This window comes from Anomaloglossus baeobatrachus, chromosome 7 (genome assembly GCF_048569485.1).
Source record: "Anomaloglossus baeobatrachus isolate aAnoBae1 chromosome 7, aAnoBae1.hap1, whole genome shotgun sequence".
In the NCBI taxonomy this organism is placed as follows: Eukaryota; Metazoa; Chordata; class Amphibia; order Anura; family Aromobatidae; genus Anomaloglossus; species Anomaloglossus baeobatrachus.
In genome coordinates, this window is record NC_134359.1 from 162878021 (window position 1) to 162904852 (window position 26832).

At 50.6% G+C, this 26832-nt stretch overlaps 1 protein-coding gene across 5 annotated transcripts in view; it reads left to right on the forward strand.

Moving 5' to 3' along the window:
• TRPM2 (transient receptor potential cation channel subfamily M member 2) overlaps positions 1–26832 on the forward strand; it is a 2537250-nt gene that overhangs the window by 1416254 nt on the left and 1094164 nt on the right. For all 5 annotated transcript variants that reach the window (XM_075317785.1, XM_075317788.1, XM_075317787.1 and 2 more), the window contains 2 exons: positions 7381–7513; positions 12027–12198. In XM_075317785.1, the coding sequence (XP_075173900.1) occupies positions 7381–7513; positions 12027–12198 (305 nt within the window). The remainder of the gene's footprint in view (positions 1–7380; positions 7514–12026; positions 12199–26832) is intronic.

Consider the following 26832-nt stretch of genomic DNA (forward strand, 5'->3'; position numbering starts at 1 on the left):
TGTCTGATCGGTTCGGGGTTCCCTTGGCTCAGGATAAGACGGAAGGCCCGTGCACTTGTCTGAATTTTTTGGGCATCACTATTGATACTGTGATGATGGAGTGCAGGCTGCCGGAGGAAAAAATCTCGGCTTTGCACGCGGAGGTGAGTTCGGCTGTTCGCCTTAAAAAAATTCAGTTGAGGGATCTTCAGTCTTTGTTGGGTAAGCTGAATTTTGCTTGTCGTATCATGCCCATGGGCCGTTTTCTTTCACGTAGGTTGGCGTCGGCGACGTACGGGGCGCATTACCCCAGGCATTACATAAGGTTGACCCAGGACCTTAGGGAGGATTTGGCTGTTTGGGGCACTTTTTTGGAGAAGTACAATGGCCGGTCGCTAATGATTGCAGAAGTGGTAGATGATTTTGATTGCGAGCTTTTCACTGACGCAGCAGGTGGTATGGGCTTTGGGGCTTACTTCGGAGGTAGGTGGTGCGTGGGGGAGTGGCCGATGACGTGGCATGAAGCAGGGCTTACGCGGAATTTGACGTTGTTAGAGCTGTTCCCGATTGTGGTGGTGGTGTCCGTTTGGGGAGATCATTTTAGCAACAAAAAAATCCGCTTTCACTGCGACAACATGTCGGTTGTCATGGCGATTAACAACTTGTCTGGTTCGTCTCCTCTGGTTGTCCGCCTGTTGCGGTATTTGGTGTTGCGGTGTCTTTGCCTTAATGCGTGGGTGGTGGCAGTGCATGTGCCGGGGGTCGAGAACTCCATTGCTGATTTCCTTTCTCGCTTACAGTGGGATCATTTTTGGAGCCTGGCGCCGGAAGCGGAGTCCGCCGGCAGCACCTGGCCGGCGGAGCTCTTGGAGTTGGTGTTCGAGAGGCGAGCTCGTTGATCAGAGCGTCATTGGCTCCTGGTACGTGGGCTGCATATGAAGCAGACAGAAGGGACTGGATGAATTGGAGGCAGGAATTCGGGGTTGGGGAGTCTGAGGAGGATTCTATCAGTACCTTGCTTTGTCGGTTGTGTAGGATGGCTTCGAATCAGTGGTCTTTTTCCAGGGTTAATCGGCTTTTGGCGAGGGTTTAGTTTGGTTGTAAATTGCAGGGGGTAGTGGATATAACAAAGAATTTTCTTGTTCGGCAAGCTGTGAGGGGCTTGAGAAAGGGGGCTCATAGACCGGACAGTCGGAGGCCGGTGTCATTCCAGCTGCTGGAAGAGCTGGGTGCTCAGCTGGAGCAAGTGTGTGTTTCACACTTTGAAATGGTTCTGTTTCAGTTGGCATTTTCATGGGCCTTCTTTGGAGCTACGAGGATAGGCGAGTTGGTATCCCCAGCGTCATCCTGGGGGGGGGGGGGGCGTTTTGGGAGAGGACACGGTTGTGTCCGGGGACACTGTGGAGTTTTGGATCCGGCGGTCTAAGACGGATCAATTTGGTCGTGGGAGGAGGGTCACGTTATGGGCGTTGGCGGGGTCCCCTATGTGCCCTGTATCCTGTTTTAAACGGTATTTAGAACTGGGGGTCGACCGCCCGGGCCCATTGTTGAAGCATCAGGATGGATCGTTTTTGTCCAGGTACCAGTTTGTGGCGGTTTTTCGGAAATGTTTGGAGAGGTTGGGGTTGCAGGCGGACAAGTTTTCAGCCCACTCGTTTCGGATTGGGGCAGCGACCGAAGCTGACAGATGGGGGCTCCCGGCGGAGACGGTGCAGAGGATAGGCAGGTGGGAGTCGAAGAGGTTCAGGCTGTACGTCCGCCCCCATTTGTTGTAGGAGTCTGGGAGTTTCTCTGGACTAGTGGTGTATATTTAAAAAAAAAAAAAAAAAAAATCTCTGCAAGGTTGTTTTTACAGTTTAATGATCGTTATTGACGCGTGTCAGTTTTTTGGTTTTGTTACACCCCTTTCCCCCCCTCCCCCCTCTTTTTGTTTTTGTTTCCTTTTTTTAGGTGATACGCCCCTGGTGTGGATTTTCGGCCATTCTTTTGTTTATTGGGGGGCACTGAGAGCTGATGTGCGGCGGAATGGTCGGCAGTTGGGTTGGTCCAGAAACGAGGTAATCGTTCGTTGGATCGGGGTGAGGGGCATGCGCTGGCGGCAGGTGTTGGTGGATTTTCACCAGAATAAAGGTCAACAGGGTGGTTGGGAATTTTGTGTCCAGGAATGGAGGAGTCGTAGTTCGGCACAGGGACTTGGAGGCGGGGGAGGGGAATTTTTGGCGGTCAGATGGTGTGCACCTGACTGCTGTGGGTATCGATCTATGGGCCTTGAGCATTCAAGAAGGAGTTGAGAGAGCACTCATTTTGGTGGGGTGACTCGCATTATGAGGGGTCAGGTAATGCTCGTGGTGGCGGTGGCGAGGGGGGTTCTTGGAGTCGGTGGAAATGTCGGGGAGGGGGGTGGTACATTGGATAAATGGGGGACCACCCCCCTTGTTTGCTCTGGTATGGTAATTGCCTGGCGGACTTGGGGGGCTCTACAGGAGTGGGGTCTCCTGAGAGTCGGTTAGGGACACTGTTTTCCGGCAAAAGGTGGTGCCCCCGAGCTTGTGGTCGCGGCTGGGGGCAAATATGCCGGATGGTTTTGGTAACACACTTGGTGTCCGCCAGGTTTTGGGGCTCCAAGAACCGCCCTTGCATTGATATAAATGGTTATTTATGGTTATTTATGTGTTATGATGTTTGTTAATAAACCGGGCCGATTTGGCCAATGTATCCAAAATAATGGTGTTGCGTGTTTATTAGTGGGTGGGATAAATTGGTTATGGTTCGGTGTGAGCCAATGGTGGGGGGAAGCCTCTGCAGTAGTGCAGTCAAGGCTGAACGGAGCCAGGGCAGAGCCGTGGGCGTAGTGACCCATGACTCACCTTTGCAGGGCAACCAAGGGGTTAATTGCAGTTTGGGAAAAGAGCGGGGTTTTTCTGCAGGGTCAGGAGTTTAAGGGGTGGACTTATAGGGCCAGGGGAGGGAATAGGGGGGGGCTGTATATATATGTCCAGTGAGAGGGGGGGCATCACTTTGGCATGAGGCACCTATAGAGAAAGGTCCCGCCCTCCCACCCTATGTTTAATCTGTGTCAGGGGTAGATGGGGAGTTGCGTCTAATTTAACTTCTTATAGTGTGTTCGGGTCATTTCGGCGAGCGGTGGTGAGGGGGGTTCTTGGAGTCGGTGGAAATGTTGGGGAGGGGGGTGGTACATCGGATAGATGGGGGACCACCCTCCTTGTTTATTCTGGTATGGTAATTGCCTGGCGGACTTGGGGGGCTCTACAGGAGTGGGGTCTCCTGAGAGTCGGTTAGGGACACGGTTTTCCGGCAAAAGGTGGTGCCCCCGAGCTTGTGGTCGCGGCTGGGGGCAAATATGCCGGATGGTTTTGGTAACATACTTGGTGTCCGCCAGGTTTTGGGGCTCCAAGAACCGCCCTTGCATTGATATAAATGGTTATTTATGGTTATTTATGTGTTATGATGTTTGTTAATAAACTGGGCCGATTTGGCCAATTTATCCAAAATAATGGTGTTGCGTGTTTATTAGTGGGTGGGATAAATTGGTTATGGTTCGGTGTGAGCCAATGGTGGGGGGAAGCCTCTGCAGTAGGGCAGTCATGTCCAGGTCATGTTTGGTGGGGAGAGCAGCCAGCAGCTGCAGGATGCGCTCTGTATCCACAGTGGAGCTTCCTGGGTTAACTCCTTGTGTGATCTGACCTCCATTTTGGTTCCCCTGACTGTGTGGGGATTGACTGCTTTGGGAGCCTGACAACTCCTGACATGCCTGGGAGGCCCTGCTTCATTACCCCCATGCATATCTCCATCAGTGCCCAGACTGCTGCTCTCTTCACCAGCCTGGCTCATCAAGCTCTGCTGTGGGGCCTGTACTCCACCGCCCCCCTCCTTCTGAGTATTCTGTGCAACAGCCTCACCTCCTGTATACCCCTGCACCACTGGTCTCTGTGACGAAAGCGGAGATCTCGGTCCCAGCTGATCTCTGACGGTACCGCCCTGTACCTGCACGCCATGCATCGCCACCGCCACTTCTGTCCCGCTGCCACCACTGACGGCTGCTGTAGCTGCAGGCACCTGCCTCATGGATGCAGGCGCCATTACTGGAGCAGGCCTGGAGACTGGAGAGCGCTTCCCCCCTTTGAACAGACGATCCACTGCTGCGCTGCTGCTTCTCAGGGCCGGTGGTCCGGTCTGTGGTGCTGTGCCTCTCTTCCCCGGCAAGTTAGAGAGTGCCAGGTGGGTTTTGCTATGTTATTTGCCACCTCAGCCTGCAAGAGCTCCTACAGATCACTTCTGCTTGCCATCAAGCTCAAGCCACACCCCCCGTCATCTGCTTCTTATAGCTGGCACCTTTCGCTGATGGTGCAGGATCAGCTTCTGTTGCAAATCTAGAAGAAGTTAGTAAATAGTTCTGAGTAAAATGTCTGAACCACCATCTCTACAGCTCTCGACTCATCTGCCACTCTCATACACACCAAAACCTGCACAGTCAATAGGCAACCCTGGCACATGAGTCAGACTAAAGAATTGAGACGGGCTTCCAGAATTGCTGAGCACAGATGGAAGAGGTCTCATTCCACTGAGCACTTCGTTACATACAAACAAGCTCTCACCACTTTCAAGTCTGCACTCACTGCTGCAAAACAAACCTACTTCTCATCCTTCATATCTTCTCTATCCCACAACCCTAAACAGCAATTCAACACTTTCAACTCCCTCCTCCGTCCCCCGGCACCACCTCCCTCTCCTCTCATCTCAGCTGATAACGTTGCCTCTTTCTTCAAGCAGTAGATTGACAACATCAGAGCAAGTTTGGCCCATAATCACCACAGCTACTCCTCACAACTACTCAGCCTTCTTCCTCCAAATCCAGCTTCTCCACCATGACAGAAGATCATCTTTCCACTCTACTCTCAAGATCGCATCTCACAACCTGCCTGCTTGATCCACTCCCATCCCACCTCATCCCCAATCACACCACAGTCTTCCTCCCGACCCTAACCCACCTCTTCAACCTATCACTAACAACTGGTGTATTCCCTTCATGCTTTAAACATGCCTCCATCACACCCATCCTCAAAAAGCCCTCCCTTGACCCTTCCTCTGTGTCAAACTATCGTCCCATATCTCTTCTCCCCTATGCCTCAAAACTACTGGAACAGCATGTCCATCTTGAACTGTCTTCACACCTCTCTTCCTGCTTTCTTTGACCGGTTACAATCTGGCTTCTGACCCCATCATTCCACTGAAACTGCCCTTACCAAAGCCACTAACGACCTACTCACTGCAAAAGCCAAGCGACACTACTCTGTCCTCCTCCTCCTGGACCTGTCCTCTGCCTTTGACACAGTAGACCACTCCCTTCTACTACAAATTCTCTCATCTCTGGGCATCACAGACTTGGCGCTATCTTAGATCTCCTCATACTTAACAGACTTAACTTTCAGCATCTCCCACTCTCACACCACTTCCTCATCTCAACCCCTATATGTCGGGGTCTCCCAAGGTTCAGTTCTTGGACCCCTGCTGTTCTCCATTTACACCTTCAGCCTGGGACAGCTCATACAGTCCCACGGCTTTCAGTATCATCTCTACGCTGATGATACACAGATCTACCTCTCTGGACCGAATATCACCTCCCTACTAACCAGAATCCCACAATGTCTGTCTGCTATTTCATCCTTTTTCTCTGCTTAATTCCTAAAACTGAGCATGCACAAAACAAAATTCATTGTCTTTCCTCCTCCTCATTCAACCTCCCCACCTGACCTATCCATCAATGTCAATGGCTGCTCACTTTCCCCAGTGCCACGTGCTCGATGCCTGGGAGTAACTCTGACTCTGATCTCTGATTCAAGCCACACATCCAAGCCCTCTCCACCTCTTTCCACCTCCAACTCAAAAACATTTCCCGGATCCGTACATTCCTTTCCCAAGAAGCTGCAAAAACCCTAGTACATGGCCTTATTATCTCCCGCCTGGATTATTGCAACCTCATGCTCTGTGGCCTCCCTTCTAACAGTCTCGCACCCCTACAATCTATTCTAAACTATGCTGCCCGACTAATCCACCTGTGCCCTCGCTACTCCCCGAGCTCTTCTCTCTGCCAATCCCTTCACTGGCTTCCCATTGCCCAACGACTCCAAACTTCAAAACACTAACCATGACCTACAAAGCCATCCACAACCTGTCTCCTCCCTACATCTGTGACCTAGTCTCCCAGTACTTACCTGCACGTAACCTTCGATCCTCACAAGATCTCCTTCTCTACTCTCTTCTCATCTCCTCTTCCTACCATCGCATCCAAGATTTCTCCCGTGCCTCCCCCATACTCTGGAATGCTCTGCCACAACATATCAGACTCTCGCCTACCTTGACAAGCTTCAAAAGAAACCTGAACACCCGCCTCTTCCGACAAGCCTACAACCTGCAGTAACCCTCAATCTGATATAGCGCGGCACAACCAGTTCTACCCTAACCTACTGTATCCTCACCTATCCCTTGTAGACTGTGAGCTCTCGCGGGCAGGGACCTCTATCCTCCTGTACCAGTCTGTGCCTTGTATTGTTTATGATTATTGCACTTGTCCCTATTACACAGCACAACAATGTTTTTGCTACTGAGGGTAAAACATGTGTTTATGTCTAATTTGAACATGCTGATTCCAAATATGAACTCAGAATTTGCACAGCACGTCCAGATTTTGAGTTATACTTAGAAAAGTCCATATGCCTTTTCAGGCATTGTTGAAGATATTCTTATTATATGTGTTTATTTGTTGTGCTGTGTTACTGTTGGTTTTTGCAACGGGCCACTAGGACCACTCACAAGCGCAAAAGCAAGTGCCTGAAGCACTTTTAAAAGTACTCTGCTGAGTTCAAGGCGATTTCTTAAGCTACTATAAGTGATTTTTAAGTTTTTTGGTTTATTTACCTATACTTCTTTTTCAATAAAAATGATAATACATGTTGTGAAACTGTGGGACATAACGATTCTGTATCTTTATTAATTGCTTATTTTAATTTTCACAAAAATTGGAATAACTTAATATCCTGACATGCTACAAAAAAACTAACTTCAGATTTGGATTCAGCGCATTCGATTTAGTATAGCACACATGGTTTTTGCCAAGTAGCAGACAAAAAGTGTTTATTTGTTGTGCTGTGTTATGTATACCCCTTTCACATTTAAGGCGCCATGGAATTGATGGTGCTATAATAATAAATAATAATAATAACCAACTACAAAAGAATGGAGAATGTCATGTATAAATGAATACTAATTTTTTTATAAACTATTAAGAATATCTAAAAACACTTTTCAAAGTTTTTCTGTCTTTATTCTAATTACTCTAGAATTAGTGTATGACAAATTCTGACTGGAATCTCTCTCTTACAGGTTAATACCAGCAACATTTTATCCAGGAAGAATTATTCTCTCTCTAGATTTTGTCATCTTTTGTTTGCGGCTAATGCATATTTTTACAATAAGTAAAACTCTTGGACCTAAAATAATAATTGTTAAAAGAATGGTAAGTAATATTTGTGGCTTGGAAAAACTTCTCAATTACCATTAGAGCACTTTGCAGATGCCAGCCCCTTATTCTGGATCTCACCATAGTTAAAGGGAACCTGTCAGGTCCAATATGCACCTAGAACCACGAGCAGTTCTGGGTGCATATTGCTAATCCTTGCCTAACCGTCCCTGTATACACTAGCATAGATAAAGAGATATTTAGAAAAAAGTATTTCTAAAGATCTTTTATCGTATACTAATGAGTGCGGGGACTAGTCCCCTGGGCGATTGTTCCCCTGACTAGTTGGCTCCATTAGCATGTTAGTATGCCCCTGTGGGCGTGCAATCATGCTAATAAATACGTAGCATCAGAGGATGATCTCACTCACCTCTCTCTCTACTGCCATCACGTCCAATGGTGGATTTCAGCTCAGTGTGCATGATCCTGGACTTTCCAGTCATGCGCACTACATCAGTTTGAAGCCAGGACGTGTACACCCTGCTTCATAGTGCGCATGACTGAATCTTCGGGGTCATGAGCCAAAATACAGTGTCGGACGTGATGGCAGCGGAGAGGTGAGCGCGACCATCCTCTGACGCTATGCATTCCTGGCCTTGGTATTTCCCTTGTCGCATCTTTAAACTTGTCAAAGAGTTGGATATTGACTTAAAGGACAACTTAATATGGTGGTTATCCTAAAAAGACTCCTTGGCTAGGTCCTTCCCGGAGGGATATCTGGCTAGTTTCTGTGTTGAGACTCCTAATAGAGGCTCCAGGGACTTTTTTGATTTGCATATTTCCCAGGGGGCAATGCACCCAGGATTTCACTGTATTGAGCGCACTCATTGGCTGCCGGCAGTGTTTTCTCTGGCTGGTCTCCCCGAGATCAGTGATTGTTTTGTCTTGCTATGCATTTATTAGCATATTAATACGCTCACAGGGGCGTACTAACATGCTGATGGAGCCAAGTAGCCAGGAGAACTAACGCCCAGGGGATTAGTCCCTGTGCTCATTAGCATATGATATAAGATCTTTAGAAATACTTTTTCTAAAGATCCCTTTATTTATGCTAGTGTATACAGGGATGGTTAGGCAGGGATTAGCAATATACACCCAGAACTTCTTGTGGTTCTGGGTGCATATTGAACCTGACAGGTTCCCTTTAAGGCAGAATGAAGCAACAAAAATTGTGGCAAATTTATCAATACTGTCTAAGGGCTCGTGCGAACGTGTGCGTATTGCATGTGTGGCGCCCTGGACTAGCCAGGTCGTCACAGGTAACACACACACACCCCCCCACCCCCCCAGACAGTTACATTAGCCAGACACAAAGCCCTTGTTGCCTCCCTTCAGGGTCTGATGTCCACACCAGGTGGGGCGGAGCCGGGCGGTTGGCCTCACCCACCGAGGAGTTCACAGGCCTGGAGGCGGGAAAAGTGACAGTTGAGTCTTGGAGGTGAAAGTGAGAGGAGTAAACGACTGCCGTGCCTGGGTTGGGGCCCAGGCACCTACAGGAAGGTTGGCAGACGGTGGTGGCCGTCTGCAGGAGTTAGTGGAACTCCGCAGAGCCGTAAGGACCGGGGTCGGGCGACGACCCACCAGTACCGGACCGGGGAACGGAGTGAAGCTAAGCACACAGGCAGGGCCATCGGACCCAGACCAGGCTTGGAGCCGCCATCAATAGTCAAATCTGAATGTGACAGGAACCCCCGGGGTTCCCTAACAACCAAGTCCCGATTGAAGGCAACCGTCCACCCAGAGAGGATATACAGCCACCGCCACAGGCTAGAGATCTAAGGGCCAGCGCCTGCGGGCAACACTGGCTCCTACGGCATCTATACGCCGGGGAGTGGACTACCGGTGGGCAACCACAGGAGTCAAGAACTTTCTAAAAGGTGCAGGGAAATACAGCCACCATCAGCCGTCCGGGGAGAGCACAACAACAACACTGCAGCCGGCTGCGGGACCCGTCCATCCAGCCGTTTGGCTTACCAGAAACTCTGTCATTGTCTATCTGAGTGAGTACACCAGAGCCATCCGGCACCGTGTTGCCCCTGCACCCCAGCCATCCGGCCTCCCCGTTACACCACCGGGCCCCGGGATCACCAACCCCCCTACCCACGGAGGGGACAACATCTCAGTTGCACCCTACCATCTCTCCCGGGATCCCCGTTACCAGCAGCGGTGGTGCCATCATCACCACGTCCCGTAGGTGGCGTCACGAACAATCTCCCTAAACAAACCACCATTTTTCACTCACGGGTGAGGAGCGCTGCTCGAGTTCCCGGGTCCGGTCCACCGCTCGAGCCACCGAGCAGCAGCAGCAGAAGTCCCGGACCCGAGTGTGGCGAGCGCGTCCCCTCCGCCCGCGACACATGCATTTACGCTGCCTCTAGCACTGCATGCGTCCTGCGTCCCCTGCACAATCTATGATGCTTTTTTGAGCTAAGCAATTTGGATGCTGAAATTTTGATCCAAATCCGTGTGTTCAAAAGTGCAACATGTCACTTATTTTGTGCGCTTTGAATGCAGCTCCCACTCTGTTTATGGGAGAGGCTGCATCCAGATCGCATGAAATCGGCATCTATTCTGGAGACACACTGCATTCATTACGCAGTGTTTCTGCAGCCATTTGAAGCAAACATGAGCTGACAAATCGCTGCAGAATTTTCAGCAGGTACGTGCGCACAAGCCCTTATTCTTAGGCAATGCAATCTTAGACCAGACACAGATTGTATTAAATGCACCACATTCATCAGAGTAGTTAATTCGGTCTGATAAATAAAGCATATTTTAAGACTGTCTAGTCTGAGTTTACACCACTTATTAAATTGCTTTTTTTGTACCAGAATTTTGTGCCACTATTTTGGTGAATGGTGTGGCACGTTAGGCCACACAGATCCTTGACGGAAAAGATACAGAAATTGTCTAACACACATGATATATATTATTAAAGTTATAAAAGATGGTTTTAGCACAAATTACAACAGAATTGTGGCACAATTAGTTTGATAAATATGATCCAGTGTCTTTCTCTCTGCAGTACCTGGCATGTTTTCATATGAGAAAAAATACCATTATTTTTAAATGGCCCCATGGTAGCACTTTAGGATGATTGAACAGTTACTGCAAGGTTATACTCACGATTACAGCTGATTGATAACTTTTTTATACAGACAGCATAGGCTGCTTTCACACATACGTTTTTTGCTGTGCAGCACAATCTGGCTCTTTGCAGAAAAAACGTAACCTTTTTATTTTTGCCGCCGGTTGCGTTTTTTCCCCATAGACTTTCATTAGTGCCGGATTGTGCCACATGGCCTTGCGTTCGGTCCGGTTTTTGCCGGATGCGGCATATTTAGCCCATGCGGCGGCCAGATGGAACGTTGCCTGGCACGTTTTTTTGTCGGGCGAAAAAAAACGCATCGCGCCGCATCCGGGTGATGCGGCGCTTTTCCCAATGCATGCCTATGGACGCCGGATGCGGCACGATGCGGCAAAAACCGCATCCGGCCGCCCCATGCGGTTTTTTGCACTGCGCATGCTCAGTAGCGTGCCGCAACTGGTAAAAACCGGATGGGCCGCATGTAAAAACTTTATGCAAAGGATGCGTTTTTTTCGTCTTATCCGTTGCATAGGTTTTAGAGCCGGAATTAGCGGCACTGCTAAAACCGGATGTGTGAAAGCAGCCATAGATAGAAAATGGCATTTTCCAAATAGTATTTCATTTTTCACACTGTATACTTTTTAGTATTCCTTTCTGCTGTTCATGTCATCTGTATCTGGCATGCTTCCCTACCGCTTACACAATAGATTTCTGTACATGTAAAATATAACGTTGACTGTAGGGCTTGGTTCACATGTCCTGTAACAATCCATTTGTAATGGATCCAACGGATTGTCCAACCGGATCACTTTTTATAACCGATCCCTTAGCGATATAGCTAGCTAGCTAAATAGATAGAATTATTACAAATGGGGGGACGTCAAGTCATTACTTATTATCAGGCTCTATTCTCTATATCGTATCTATTCTCTGTCTATCTACCTATCTATCAATCTTATCCTATTCTAATCTATTCTATTCTATTCTATGGTATTATAATCTATCTAACATTTGTGGCCACTGGATCCGTTAAAACATTATGGGAGTCTATGGGTTACGGATCCATTAGTAAAGCATCTGTTCACCTATCAGTTATCGGATCTGTTGCCCATAGACTCCCATTATGCTTTAATGGATCTTTTGCCCATAGACTCCCATAATACTTTAACAAGTCCCTTAGTAATCTGAATTTGGATCTGCAGAAGAAAAGTTCTGCACCCAGGACTTTTCATCTTTCCAAAACAACAGATGGCTGAGCTGATGGATTGGCACCTAATGAAGGACAAGTTTTGACCGATCCATTAACAGATCCGTCATCATTATAGTCAATGGGTCTGTTAACATATCATTTTTTGCATATTCCAAACGGATGCAAAAACAAAAATGTAACATACCCTAATCCAGTTTTCATTTTTTTCACAGATGAAAGATGTCTTTTTTTTCCTTTTTCTCCTGGCTGTGTGGGTTGTGTCTTTTGGAGTTGCAAAGCAAGCCATATTAATCCATAATGAGATACGAGTGGATTGGATATTCCGTGGTGTTGTCTACCATTCTTATATGACCTTGTTTGGACAGATTCCTTCCTACATAGATGGTATTTAATGTATTTTAACTTATAACAAGGGAAAAGTTATATGAATTGAATTAATAGATTTGTGGTCTAAGGTAATGTTTCCATGACTGACAATGGGGTTTATCCTTGTTCTGTCATATTTCTGCTCTATATACATGAGCTTCTCATGTAAACGAGACCACCCTATTCTTTTTAAGTGAACAAAGCCTGAAATTTCAAGTATAACAGAATAAAAGTTCTAATCCACTGCATGTAACGTTCTTAATGTATCTAATATGAAACACATCATGGGGACTAAAGATGAAATTCAGACTTTGTTCTGAATTGACTAAAACATGACATTAGTATGTGCCTGCAGAACATCTGGTTTCCAAACTACAGCCCAAACACCTCCTGCACATGGCAGAGTATTTTTCAGGAGTCTGTATAGTGACACACAGAGTCCCTAAAACATCCTAAAGCTATGTGCGCACGCTGCAGATTTACTGCAGATTTTACCGTGGATTTGCCGCGGATTTGCCGCAGAAAACATGTAACATTTGTGCAGTCATTCCCCAGCAAAACCTATGGGTCTAAAAAATGCTGTGCGCACAATGTGTTTTTTTTATACCTGCGGATTTACCCGAGGAATTTCCGCTGCGGAATTAATGCGCATGTCACTTCTTTTCTGCAGGTACCTGCAATTTTTGCCATAGATAATGGTAAAAACCCGCAGGGACCAACCTGCCAAAAAACCGCTGCAAATCCGCGTCAAATCCTCACCAAAACCGCACCAAACTGCGGCTTTGGTGCGTTTTTTTTACAGCAGGTGCGGGATTCTTTCAGAGGGTCTGGTTTTTCCTTAAGAAACAGTCAGTTTCTAGTGTGCACACAACCTACGGCCCTGCGCGCACACTGCAGAAACATACCCTCTGGCAGAAAAACGCACCCAAAAATGATTTTTTTGCCTGCGTTTTTGTCTCTGCATTTTTTTTACCATTATCAATGGTACAACACAGGGAAAAACGCAGGGACCTGCAGAAAAGAAGTAACATGTTGCTTCTTTTTGCTGCAGAAAAACTGCAGCAAAACCTGTAAGGAAAAAAGAAGCAACGTGTGCACAGCATTTCAGATTACTCATAGACTTTGCTGGGGAAGGACTGCAGTTAAAGTTTATGAACACAAACTGCACCAATTCTGCAGCAAAAACTGCCCTAGTCCTATAGAATTTGTAAAAAAAATCTAAATCCCTCTGATTTCACACAATTTCTTGAGCAAATCTGGTCTTAAAGGTTTTTTTTTCAAGACTTTAATGATCAGTCCTAAGTATAATAGTAATGTTACAACCAGAACTGAAGGGTCATTGTGCCTGGTAAACAATGACAGAGAATCATTGGGCCTACTTTAGTGTTCATCAGGCACTTCATTGTACATGTCATGGCAACTATGTTTGGCATTGAAGCTCGCCATTGTGGTGCCCTGGACAAGCCAGGGGCCACAGAGAACAACACCCACACACCCCACACTCCCGGTCAGGCACACCGAAGTCAGACACAAACCCTTGTTGCCTCCCTCCAGGGGCTGATGTCCACACCAGGGGGTGGGCCAGGTGGTTGGCCCCGCCCACCGAGGAGTTCACAGTCCTGGAGGCGGGAAAAGCAGCTAGATTAGTTTTGGAGGTGAATTTGGAAGGAAGGAAAGTGGTGGTGGAGCAACTAACTGACAGCGTCCGGGTGTGTGGCCTGGGCGGTACAGCAAGGTTGGTAGATGGTGGTGACCGTCTGCAGGAGTGGCCTATCAGAGTTTACCGTAAGGACCGTGGACGGGCGGTGGCCCGGCGGTAACGGACCGGTACACAAAGACGTCAGCACCATCTGGCAGGGGCTTACGGACCCCGGCAAGACTAGGAGTCGCCGTGAATTTGCCAAATCCGTTAGCGAAGGGAACCTCCTGGGTTTCCCAGCAGCCAAGTCGTGACAGAAGGCAACCGTCCAACCGAGAGAGGGAAACACAGTCACCGCCAAGGCTAAAGTTCCCAGGGCCAGAGCCTGCGGGCAAAAGGGGCTCCTCCAGCCCATATCCAAGCTGGGGAGCGGGTTACCGGTGGGAACCCATCGGAACCGTTTACAGTACACAGGTGCAGGGAAAGGCAGTCACCATCAACCTGCCGGGAGAAACAACACCGCAGCCGTCTGTGGGACCCGTCCATCCAGCCGTGTGTTTTACCGAGAACTGTGTCCTCATCATTGGCTGAGTGAGTACAGCGCTGCCCCCACGACCCTGCACCTCACCAGGCCCTGTAACCCACCTGCCATCCATCCCTACCCCATCACCGGGCCCCGGGACAACCAACCCCCTACCCACGGAGGGGAGAACTAACATCAAAGCTGCTCCCTGTCACCGCTCCCGGGATCCCCGTCCAGAGCAGCGGTGGTGTCACCAACTTCACCACAACCGTGGGTGGCGTCACGGACAATAACCAAATCCCCACAATCAAATCCCCTTTTCACTCACTGGTGAGAAACGCCGCTCGAGTCCCCGGGATCCGGCCCACCGCTCGAGCCACCACCGAGCAGCAGCAGCGGCCGGACCCGAGAAGTGGGAGAGCGCAGCGTCCCCTCCTCCGCCCGCGACAACTTGACGTCACGAACAGGATCCTACCGTTCTACCAAGTGGTGGAAGTGCGCCTTGTGTAACCGCTGGAGGTGTGCGGCCGAAAAATTTGTGAAGCCGCCATCTTGGGCGCGAAGAATTCCTGCTCGAGCGCCTCCTCGAGTAGTTGAGGCGCGAAGGCCAAAACCCCGCCCCTGTAGAGGAGGGGCCGGAAAGAGACTAAGGGGGACGAATGGCGTCTGGCCGCATGTAGCCCGCGGCTGTGGAAGCAGGGACGCCAGGACCCTGCGGCCATTTACTGGTTCCTGGAAGAGGCCGCTGCTAAGGATGCGGAGTCCGATCGACAATACCGTGGTCCCCGCGCCTGGCACCGCAGCGTGGGTGGAAGTCCGGACCGTCCAGCTAAGCAGCCGTCTGCAGGTCCGCATGCAGCTCCTCCTGGAGGAGTGGGAGGCCGACATGGCGGAAGTGGTGGCGGCCATATGGAGACGCGAGGTGGAGGGAGTCTTGGAAGGGAGGGTAAGTGACCCACGCCCCTGTACCCCTAGTGGGTAGGTCATCGCAGCCGAGGGACCTGGTCCATACCCGCTCGCCCTGCTACCTCCCCCGCTACCCGTGTTGGCTGCTGCTGCCCCGCCACTAGGCCCGCTACCACCACCACCGGTAGCGGTACCCTGCCAATCCGCCCCGGCGGACCGACCTGCAGCAGAAGCCCGTGACCGCCCTGATCCGCTTCCATGGAAGAAGCCGAAGGTTGAGCCCGTCAGCAAAGATGCACTGGAGGCACGGCGGGGATGCAGCTTCCAGGAGGCAGAGCAGGCCATGTCACAGCGGGGTCCCTCATTACTGAAGGTACCGGTCGTAGCCAGCATGGGGGGACTCCGGCTGGGCCCATCCCCCACAGCGCCTGAACCGGAGCAAGCAGAAAGTGCTCCGCACCGGGAGCGGCAGCAAAGGCAGCTGCACCGCGGGATTGCTGATTAAGAAAGAAAAGTTAGAGCATGGTAGTGGTTTACGGTTACCTTGCTGTCGGTCCCCATTGGGACTCTGCTGACGTTCCAGATGGCCCTCAAGGCTAAGGAGTCCGGTTGGAGGGGCAGTCGTACCCGCATCATCGGCAGCTGAAAATGGAGTCCTGTGGGACAGTGTCACCCCTGTGTGTGGGTGGCGTTGGGGGCTCGTGCTGTTCGGTGGTGAACTGTGGGAAAGCTGCGGAGGAAGTTGTACCGGAGCCAGGTGTTGTGGATGGCCCCTGGGACCCAGCTGACGGTCCCCGTCGGGACCCTACGGCAAGTCTCCGTTGGGATCCTACAATTTTGTTTGTGGTAGCCCGTTGGCTACGAAGCACTGTTGTCCCCATGGGGACTGTTTGCAAGTTTATGCATAGGAACTACTACAGACAAGCCCGAGAACTGGCAGGGCAACCACAAACTTGTGGCATGTAAATAAAAATGTTTTATGGCTTTCACCGTTACCGCCTCCGGAGAGGCAGATTGGAGGAAGGGCCCGCAGTGGAGCAGGCTGAGGCCCAGCCACCACCGTAACCGGTGGCGATCCTCTGGGTGTTTCAATCGTTTCCCATGGATGTGGGTCCCCTGAAAAGGACAGAACCCGCTCGGGCAACTTGTGCTGGACTGGGGTCAAGGGGTGCTGCCTGTTTGCTTAGGGGCAGCATCAGGGCCAGGTTGCTTGGGTGGGAGAGAGCGGAAGCCGTAACCGTTTGCAACATTTAAATAAGAGTACCTCCCGATGTAGGAACATGTTATTTTACTTGTAATCACTGTTTTACCGTTATCTTTTTCAGTTGTGAAAATAAAACCGGTGATGGACGGGCAGCCCGCGGATGGTCTGCATTTTACTAAGGGGGAATGTGGCGCCCTGGACAAGCCAGGGGCCACAGAGAACAACACCCACACACCCCACACTCCCGGTCAGGCACACCGAAGTCAGACACAAACCCTTGTTGCCTCCCTCCAGGGCCTGATGTCCACACCAGGGGGTGGGCCAGGTGGTTGGCCCCACCCACCGAGGAGTTCACAGTCCTGGAGGCGGGAAAAGCAGACAGATTAGTTTTGGAGGTGAAAGTGGAAGGAAGGAAATTGGTGGTGGAGCAACTAACTGACAGCGTCCGGGTGTGTGGCCCGGGCGGTACAGCAAGGTTGGCAGACGGTGGTGACCGTCTGCAGAAGTGGCCTATCGGAGTTTACCGTAAGGACCTTGGATGGGCGGTGGCCCGGTGGTACCGGACCGGTACACAAAGAGAAGTCAGCACCATCTGGCAGGGGCTTACGGACCCCGGCAAGGCTAGGAGTCACCGTGAATTTGCCAAATCCGTTAGCGAAGGGAACCTCCTGGGTTTCCCAGCAGCCAAGTCCCGACAGAAGGCAACCGTCCAACCGAGAGAGGGAAACACAGTCACCGCCAAGGCTAAAGTTCCCAGGGCCAGAGCCTGCGGGCAAAAGGGGCTCCTCCAGCCCATATCCAAGCTGGGGAGCGGGTTACCGGTGGGAACCCATTGGAACCGTTTACAGTACACAGGTGCAGGGAAAGGCAGTCACCATCAACCTGCCGGGAGAAACAACACCGCAGCCGTCTGTGGGACCCGTCCATCCAGCCGTGTGTTTTACCGAGAACTGTGTCCTCATCATTGGCTGAGTGAGTACCACCATGCCGTGCGGCACAGCGCTGCCCCCGCGACCCTGCACCTCACCAGGCCCCGTAACCCGCCTGCCATCCATCCCTACCCAATCACCGGGCCCCGGGACAACCAGCCCCCTACCCATGGAGGGGAGAACTAACATCAAAGCTGCTCCCTGTCACCGCTCCCGGGATCCCTGTCCAGAGCAGCGGTGGTGTCACCAACGTCACCACAACCGTGGGTGGCGTCACAGACAATAACCAAATCCCCACAATCAAATCCCCTTTTCACTCACGGGCGAGGAACGCCACTCGAGTCCCCGGGATCCGGCCCACCGCTCGAGCCACCACCGAGCAGCCGCAGCAGCAGCGGCCGGACCCGAGCAGTGGGAGAGCGCAGCGTCCCCTCCTCCGCCCGCGACACCATGCAGTAAAAAACTTTCAGTCAGATGGTCAGTGGACTTTTCTTGACACAAGTCTGCTATTTGTGGCCTATCTTGTAGATAGGAATTAAAAGGGTTGTCCTGTCTAAAATTACAAGTCTGATGGGCACGGCCTCACTCAATACAAAGTGTATTGAGGGCTGCGCCTATATTATCAGATTTTAGCCTAGACTCTGCATATCACATACTCGCGGCTACGTGACCACCCTTCTCAGCTCTGACACTGGAGAATCCTCACAGCGCACAGTGCATGTGATGTGAAGATTCACAAGTCTGCAGTCACATAGGAGTGATAAGGAGTGCAAATGAGTGACTGCAGACTTGTCATTTTAGACTAGACAACCAATTTAAGTATCAAACGGGCTGCACTTATTAGGAGTGGAGTGCCAGTCATTGTAGAACTTGATGGACAGGCATCTTTTTTCAAAAATACTAACAAAGTAGGAAGAAAATAACATAAAGAACAAAAGACCAAATCACATAAAAATAAACAAGGTGCACATCTCATTATATTTAAGAATATATCCAAAATGTATTATTATAAAGAAAGTAAAATAGGAGTCAAATAATTAAAAACATTCTACAATAAGGCCACAGAACAACCCACAAAGAGAAAAACATACACTAAAGGCTGCTTTACACGCTGCGATATCGTTACCGATATCGCTAACATGCGTATCCGCCCCCATCGGTTGTGCGACCCGGGCAAATCGCTGCCCGTGGCGCACAACATCGCTCAGACCCGTCACACTACTTACCTGCCTAGCGACGTCGCTGTGACCGGCGAACCGCCTCCTTTCTAAGGGGGCAGTTCGTTCGGTGTCACAGCGATGTCACTAAGCGGGCGCCCAATAGAAGCGGAGGGGCGGAGATGAGCGGGACGTAACATCCTGCCCACCTCCTTCCTTCCGCATTGCCGGCAGCCGCAGGTAAGGTGAGGTTCCTCGTTCCTACGGTATCACGCATAGCGATGTGTGCTGCCGCAAGAACAATGAACTACATCGTACACGCAGCAGCAATGATAATTGGGAATAGGGGGGCATGTCACCGATTAGTGATTTTGCACATTTTTGCGACGATGCAAATATGCTCAGATGTGTCACACGCAACGACATCGCTAAAGCGGACAGATGTGCGTCACAAATTCCGTGATTCCAACGAGATCGCTTGAGCAATGTCGTAGCGCGTAAAGCGGCCTTTACACGATGAGCATTCATTGTACATGCAATTCAAAAGCTGGACTCTAAACTATACCTAATACTCTATTATAAGGCACAATGCACAAAGGTCAAACAATACTTCCATGGTAATAAAATACAGTTTAATAAATAAAAAATAGTCCAAGTAGCCAACAATCAATGAAAAGGCCATTTGTGTTAACAAAAGGGTTATAGTCGGTACCAAAATTACTCATTCTGTTATGGATGTTCACAAAAAACCTTTAAGGGGTACTTTGCACACTACGACATCGCAGCTGCGATGTCGGTGGGGCCAAATCGAAAGTGACGCACATCCGGCGTCGCTGTCGATATCGTAGTGTGCAAATCCTTTTTGATACGATTAACGAGCGCAAAATCGTCGTAATCGTATCATCGGTGTAGTATCCGACATTTTCATAATGTCCCTGCAGCGACGGTAAGATGTTGTTCCTCGTTCCCCTGCGGCAGCACACATCGCTGTATGAGAAGCCGCAGGAGCGAGGAACATCAGCTTACCTGCGTCACCGCGGCTCACGCCGGCTATGCGGAAGGACGGCGGTGGGTGGGATGTTTACGTCCCGCTCATCTCCGCCCCTCTGCTTCTATTGGCCGCCTGTCGTGTGACGTCGCTGTGACGCCGCACGACCCACCCCCTTAGGAAGGAGGCGGTCGCCGGCCAGAGCGACGTTGCAGGGCAGGTTCGCTACGGCAGCTATCATAAGATATCGCTGCTGCGACAGGGGCAGGGACTATCGCGCTCGGCATCTCAAGCATCGGTTTGCGATTTCGTAGTGTGCAAAGTGCCCCTAAGGCTATGTTCACACATTGCATTTTTGCTATATTTTTTAATGAGTGTTATGCAAATTAAAAGCTGCTTTCTCTATCGTTTCATTGGGGGACACAGGACCATGGGTTATGCTGCTGACACTAAGTAAACAGAAAAAGTTAGCTCCTCCCCAGCAGTATAACCCCTGAGCCGGAGGCGGGCTCAATCAGTTTTTTGCTTAGTGTCGTAGGAGGCTGATGTGGGCCGACTGGGCCCCCTTCAGCCACTTAATTTTTTGCGTATATTTTTTCATTTTTTTCTCGGCGACGCTCGTCGCTCTCATCTGTTGGAATTCTCTTTTTCTGCAGGTATCGTTTCTCTACCTCAGCTCTCGCAGCCCGTGTGGGTACCACTCCCCTGGGTCGCAGAGGCTTGAGTTGTCGGGCCCTCTCCCCCGTCCAATTCCACGGTACCACTCCCGGGTTGGCACGCGGGGCTAATCCTTCCTGGGCACCTCCTATTCACCCTGCGGTATCACCCCAAAGGGTGCAAGGGGCATACAGCAGGGACTGGACCTCGCAGCGCGTCTGGATTGATGATGGGGCCCGCAGCGCTGCTTCACTACAGAGGGGCTCCCTGCCCCCACCGGCGTCCACCTCCCTGCCTGCCTGCCTCATTCTTCTCCTGCGGCCCGCAGCCAGTCCTCCGGTGTGCGGAGCACACGGACTCAGGTGCAGAGCTCCACGCCTGCACACTGGCAGATGAGACGCCGCCGACCAGGTAGGACACCCCCTCCTACCTTCTCCTGGGCGGTTACAAAATATAGGCCCCGATCCGGGCCTACTCACTGGGCGCCCCGGCCACGTCCCCATCCGGCGCTGGAATCCACACATGCAGGGCTCGGCCGGTGCCCGGACATCGCTGCCGCGCCGCCGCTCCCGCAGGTAGAACCGCCGGTCTCTACCTTCCCCTGCGCCGGCTGCTTCAAAATTTAGGCCCCGGCTTCGGCCCTATCTCCGGCGTCCCAGGCCCGCCCCCCGCCGCATCGCTATTGGCCGCCGGCCGCTCCGTCTCCGCCCTCCGCTCAGCCCCAGGCATCACAGTAGGGGCGGTGGATGCTTTTTCCCGCTCTCCTGGGCCCGCCTCCAGCCTCCTCAGCGTTCATTTGAAAAAAAAAAAAAAGGGTTTATGGCAGTCTCCCGGTATGCGGTTTGCTGACGCTGCAGCAGCCCGTATATCAGGGAAGAATAGACCCAAGTCTCCATGTTTATTTAATACAGTGGGGTTTTTTATCAGGGCTTGTGTTTTCTACATTATATATTAACCCCTTCAGGTACTGTTTTCGGGCTTAGCACCACATCCCAATAGGGTTAGTATATAGAGCTCTCAGAGCTGAGTTTTTTAGTTATTTGGGACCGGTAGCTCAAGTTTGCGGTTCCCTTAATGGTAATTTCCCCCACATAATGTCAGATTAGTGTTGACAGCTACCGCAGCCCCTGGCACCGCACGCCCCTGTATTATCGCCCCTGTCGGCTGGTTAACGCCCTGTCTCAGGCCATATATTCCATCGCTGACGTCCCTCGGGTTCGTGCGCATGCACTCGTCCCCCGCCGACGCTCGGTCATACCATCCACAGAACGGCGCAATTTCCTCGGGGAGACGAGTCCCATACCAGGGACCTTTTTCCTAGGCTAGAAGCGGACCCGCCAGGTCTCGTCTTTCGTGGCCCCCCAGTTTTCCACCTTATTCCCCAGGTCCAAACTGCCCTTCCTACGGTAGTCTTATGACCTCTCGAGTGTTGGCTCAGGCTTTCCATCTCCGCTGGACTCCGAGCAGGACCTGGATGTTTTGGCGCTGGACGAATAGCATGCTAGAAACGGTGAGTCAAGCCGTAAGGCTACGGACAGCCCCTCTTCTCTCCGTGCACCCAGGTCTCCTTTAAGACGTTTGGAGCGGACCCTTGATGTGCTCGGGGGACATCCAGAGTTCGCCGAGTTACCGCGTGATCACAGACAACTACCAGACACGACGTTTACCAGCGGTAAGCCATGTCATTGTCATTATTCCCTTCTCCAAAGGGGTTTCGGAGGGAATGGCCATGCTACACTGGAGTCTTTGATTGATCACAGACATCTACCAGACACGGCGTTTACCAGCGGTAAGTCGTGTTTTTTGTCATTATCATTCCCCCAAAGGGCTCTAGAGAGAGGGGGCAGTCCACCTTGCAGAGACGAAGATGGCAGGCCCCTGCGGTTTTCAGTGGAATCTAGTTCGCCGTGTGACTGTGTTATCACGGATAATCCCAGGACTCGATTTTTACCAGTGGTAAGTCCTTTTATTGTCATTACCCCTTCTAGAAAGGGGCTCCGAAAGAAAAGGGCACCCCACCCTGTAGTCGACCCGCCTGTGTTCCTCCGGGTTTCTCGTCCCGAACGTGGCGTCCCTCAGAGGATCAGCGGACACCATACGCAGCGGACCACGTTCCACCTATGCCGTCCCAGGACTGGTTATCATCTTCTGTGAGTACCCTCTCTTCACAAGCCTGGGGTCTGCCTGCTGCTCGTCCTGAGCCTCTACCATCAGTGTGTCCACCCGTCGAGACCTCTGACTCGGGATCAGGATCGCAGATTCGACATCTGACTTCCCTTCCGACTTTAGGGAACGCCCCTCTGGAGATAGGCGAGTCCAGTGGACCCCCTTGGCTACGTCAGGGTAGAGTACTTCTCTCCCCTAGACTACGTAAGGGAAGGGTACATCCCTTTCCCTGCATCGACCCAGATGCATCAGGATCGTCCCCTCACACTAGGTCCCAGCCCGTTCACGCCGCACCCGTCAGGAAGCCTCTATCCCGCCAACAGCCCCTCCGCCTTGCGTGGCAGTGGACCGTTCCAGTTTTTATAGGGGCGCTTGCAGGGATCACTGTCCCTGCGCATCCTACTATACAGAGCTGCTAGGTTCTCTACGCCCAGGTACGGCCGGGAGGCCCAGAGTTCTCCCTTCAAGAATCCTCGCTTGAGGTTTAGACCGTCATATCCACTGTTTCGCTAATAGGGTAGCTGAGATACCGGAAGGAGTCCTCCCAGACCCCGGCTCGGTCCATCATCCCTTAGGCATGGTTTTTTCGAGCCCGTTCAGGAGTAGCTACTCCTCACGCAGGAATAGTTTCCTTCCTGGAACAGAGTTTCGCGTACCCTTGCCACCCGCTCCCGTTTTGGCTATGCGAGTCCTCGGCAGTCTGTGGTGGTGATAGCGACGGTGCACTTACCAGATTTCATCCCTGACTCTCCAGCGGACCACACTGAAGATCGGAGACAAAAAGGGTTCCGTCTTCGCGGGTGATCCCCAATCTCCTCATAGCGGACCAGTCTTCGATACCGTCCCTTGGGAAGCTTTCCTTCCTCCTCTGAAGGATATTATCCACCGTCACCAGTCTCCCGGGCTAGGGTATGCTACCCCTCCATTCCTCGGCACGGTCCAGAGGGACAGCCCTAGAGCGTTGTCCCCCTTTCAAGATTCCGGAAACCAGAGCCATCCGGTTAGCCCGGTTACAATTTCTTCTCTGGGTCGGTGTTGCTCAGTCAGGTTCCAGTCGGACCATGCCACAGCGGTGACGTGCATCATCCACCAGGAAGACGCAGAGAGTATCATGGCAAGGGTAGAGGCCAAGAAGATCTTGCTCTGGGACGGGTCCCTTAACTCGCTAGTCTCGGCAGTACATCCCTAGCATGGACGTTTGGACGGCCGATTCCTCGGTAGGAAAGACCTCCCTTAGGAAAAGGGCTCCTCAACAGGGAAGTCACCAGTCAGATCCCAGGCGAGGGAAGACCTCCAGTCGTGGACTTATTGTTTTTCCGTTCCAACTTTCAAGTCAATGGTGCTTCGAGTGTGCCACCTGCTCTGGACTAGGTGACGACACCCTCGATCGGTCGTGTAGCCTGTTCAGGCTCTCCTGCATCTTCCCACGGCTTCCCATGGTCTCGAGGGTTCTCAGGATGGACCAAGGCAACGATGCCTCTGGAGTGGCCCAGGCGAGCATAGTTCCCATAGCCTACTCAACTCCTCACGGAGGCCCCGGGGCTCCTTCCCGACCGCCAAGTTCTCCGTGTCGGGGCCCCTCTCTTCTACCAGGACTCAGAAGTCCCAAGTTCGACGGCCTTCACCAGTGGATCCCGGGTGCTGCCTCGGTCAGGTCTGTTGACAAGAGGATTACAGACAATGTTGAAGGCCGGGAATCCAGTTTCCTCCAGGATTTATTTCCACTCGGAAAGAGCTCCCCCGGCGGGTGAGGACCACATCTTCCCTCCTTCTTGCTGGCATTCTTCCAGTCAGATCCGAATGCGGCCCTCTCGCGCGTCCCTGTATCGGCCAGGTGTCGGCCCGTTTCGCTTCGTTTTTTTTCGGAGTCTTTTCACTTCCCGTCCTCCAATCAGAGCCTTCGCTCAGAGAAGCGTCCATCTGGCTCGGCTGTATCATCGTTCACTAAGGACGTGGGTCCTTATTCCATTGTTGGGCTCGTTCAAGGTACCCCTTTTTCTCCCGGCTTCCACCTGTTTTGATAGGTGGGCTCCTCGTGGCCATCTCGTTGTTACAGACGGCATCAGGGCGGACAGCCCTCTTGTCGTTCTTTCCCCCCCTTTTTTTCCGGCTCTTCCAGCAGAACAAGGGGAGGCTCCGGCCAGAACTCTTCGTTTCTGTCCAAGGCAGCTCGCTGTTTCCTTCCAGAAGAGGTGTTAGTTTTCGGTTTTCGGTTCTAGTCTCCTCTCTCAGCCGGAAAGGGGCCTAGTTCGTTCCTGAACTGGTACGAGCCCTCAGTCTTACATGTCTGCAGGACACCCTTTTCGGTTACACCGACAGTCAGTCCATCCCTCCACCCGTTCCCAAGGGGCGCATGCCGGCGCCAGGGGCCAGAGTTTTCACATGGATCCATTCCTCCATATGTGAAGACTATCGCATGAAGGGCGGACTTCCGCCGCGGTCTACCGAGCAAGGGGTACCCTTTGGACGATTGGACTCCAGACGTCGACCGACCAGGTCCCCTGGGCCGCCACCCGATCTAGTCGACATACCTTTACTAGTTTCTACCAGGGTCACACCCAAGCTTCGGCAGCGGCCAGTCTTGGAGTAAGGTTTGCGGGTGGCAGTGGCACACCTGTAACAACGTAGGTGCTTGTAGGTCTGGCGCAAGCCCGACAGGGGGAAACGGTTGCCTTCCTATCTCCTGTGATGGTTTTTCTTCCCACCCAGGGACTGCTTTTGGACGTCCCATGGTCCTGTGTCCCCCAATGAAACGATAGAGAAAGAAGGATTTTTGTGTACTCACTGTAAAATCTCTTTCTCCGAGTCTTCATTTGGGGACACAGCACCCACCCTGCTTGTGTTATTTGTTATATATTACCTGTCTGTTACCCCAGTGGCCATTTCCTCAGGCCACTGGTCACACGACTATTGGTCATAGTTTTTACCTTGTTTTATCCAGGATTGTTTGGTTCTCCTCCTACTGCTTGTGCACTAAACTGTTGAGCCCGCCTCCGGCTCAGGGGTTATACTGCTGGGGAGGAGCTAACTTTTTCTGTTTACTTAGTGTCAGCCTCCTAGTGACAGCAGCATAACCCATGGTCCTGTGTCCCCCAATGAAGACTCAGAGAAAGAGATTTTACGGTGAGTACACAAAAATCCTTCTATATGCAATACCATCAAAGGCTATGAGACTTCAGAAATCTCATGCACAGTTGCCTTTTTCTTTCCTGACTGAAATAGAAAACTGAAGTGTTTTTCAAAGACGCAGCATGTCCAGTTTTTCAGTGGTTTTGCATCTTTTTTTGAAAGCAATGAGAGAGTGCAAAAAAGCAACTGCTGTATTTCAGGTTCGTTTTTGCTGTTTTTGTGGTAAATTAAACTAACTTTATTAATCCTTTTCACGCCTGTTTTTGCCTTCTTGACCGGGCCATTTTTTTCAATTCTGACCAGTATCACTTTGAGGTTATAACTCTGGAACGCTTCAACAATCCCAGTGATCCTGAGACTGTTTGTTGTGACATATTGTACTTCATGATAGTGGTAAATTTTGGTCGATATTATTTACGTTTATTTATGAGAAAATAAAAAAATTGCCAAAAAATAAAAAATTTAGAAATTTTCTAATTATAATTTTTTATGCCCTTTCAGCAGATCGTTATATCACTCAAAGTCTTTCATATGTAGCATTTGCCACATATCTAATTTACATCAGCGTCATTTTTGAAACTTTTTTTGTTATAAATTTAGAAGGGTTCAAAGTCAGCAATGTCTCATTTTTCCAACAAAATTTACAGAACCAATTTTTTAAATGACTACTTCACATTTGAAGTGACTTTGAGAGGTCTATATGACAGAAAATACCCAAAACTGACACCATTCTAAAAACTGTTCCCCTCAAGCTTCTCAAAACCACATCCCATAAGTTTGTTAACCCTTCAAGTGTTTCACAGAAACTAAAGCAACGTGAAAGGAAAGAAATGAAAATGTTACTTTTTCCACCAAAAATATTGCTATGGCCCCAATTTGCATAAGAGTAACAGGATAAAATGGACCATAGAATTTGTTGTGAAATTACTCCTGATCATGCCAATTCCCCATATGTGGTGGAAAACTACTGTTTGGGCAGATGGCAGGGATTGGAAGGGAAGGCGCGTCATTTGGCTGAAATAGATAGCGGATCCTATGTCCTATTTGCAGAGCCCCTGATGTGCCTAAACAGTGGAATCCCCTCACAAATGGCCCCATTTCAGAAACTACACTCAACATGGAATTTATTTAGTGGTATAGTGAGAACTTTGAGCCCACAGGTGGTTCACAAAACTTTATAATGTTGAATCTTGAATTTTTCTTACAAAAAAGTACTTTTACCCCCAAATTTTTCATTTGTACAAGGGTAACTGATGAAAATGTATGTTTTGTTGTGCAATTTTTCTTAAGCACATCAATACTTCATATGTAGTTAAAACTACTTTTGAGACACAGTGCAAAGCTCATAGGAGAT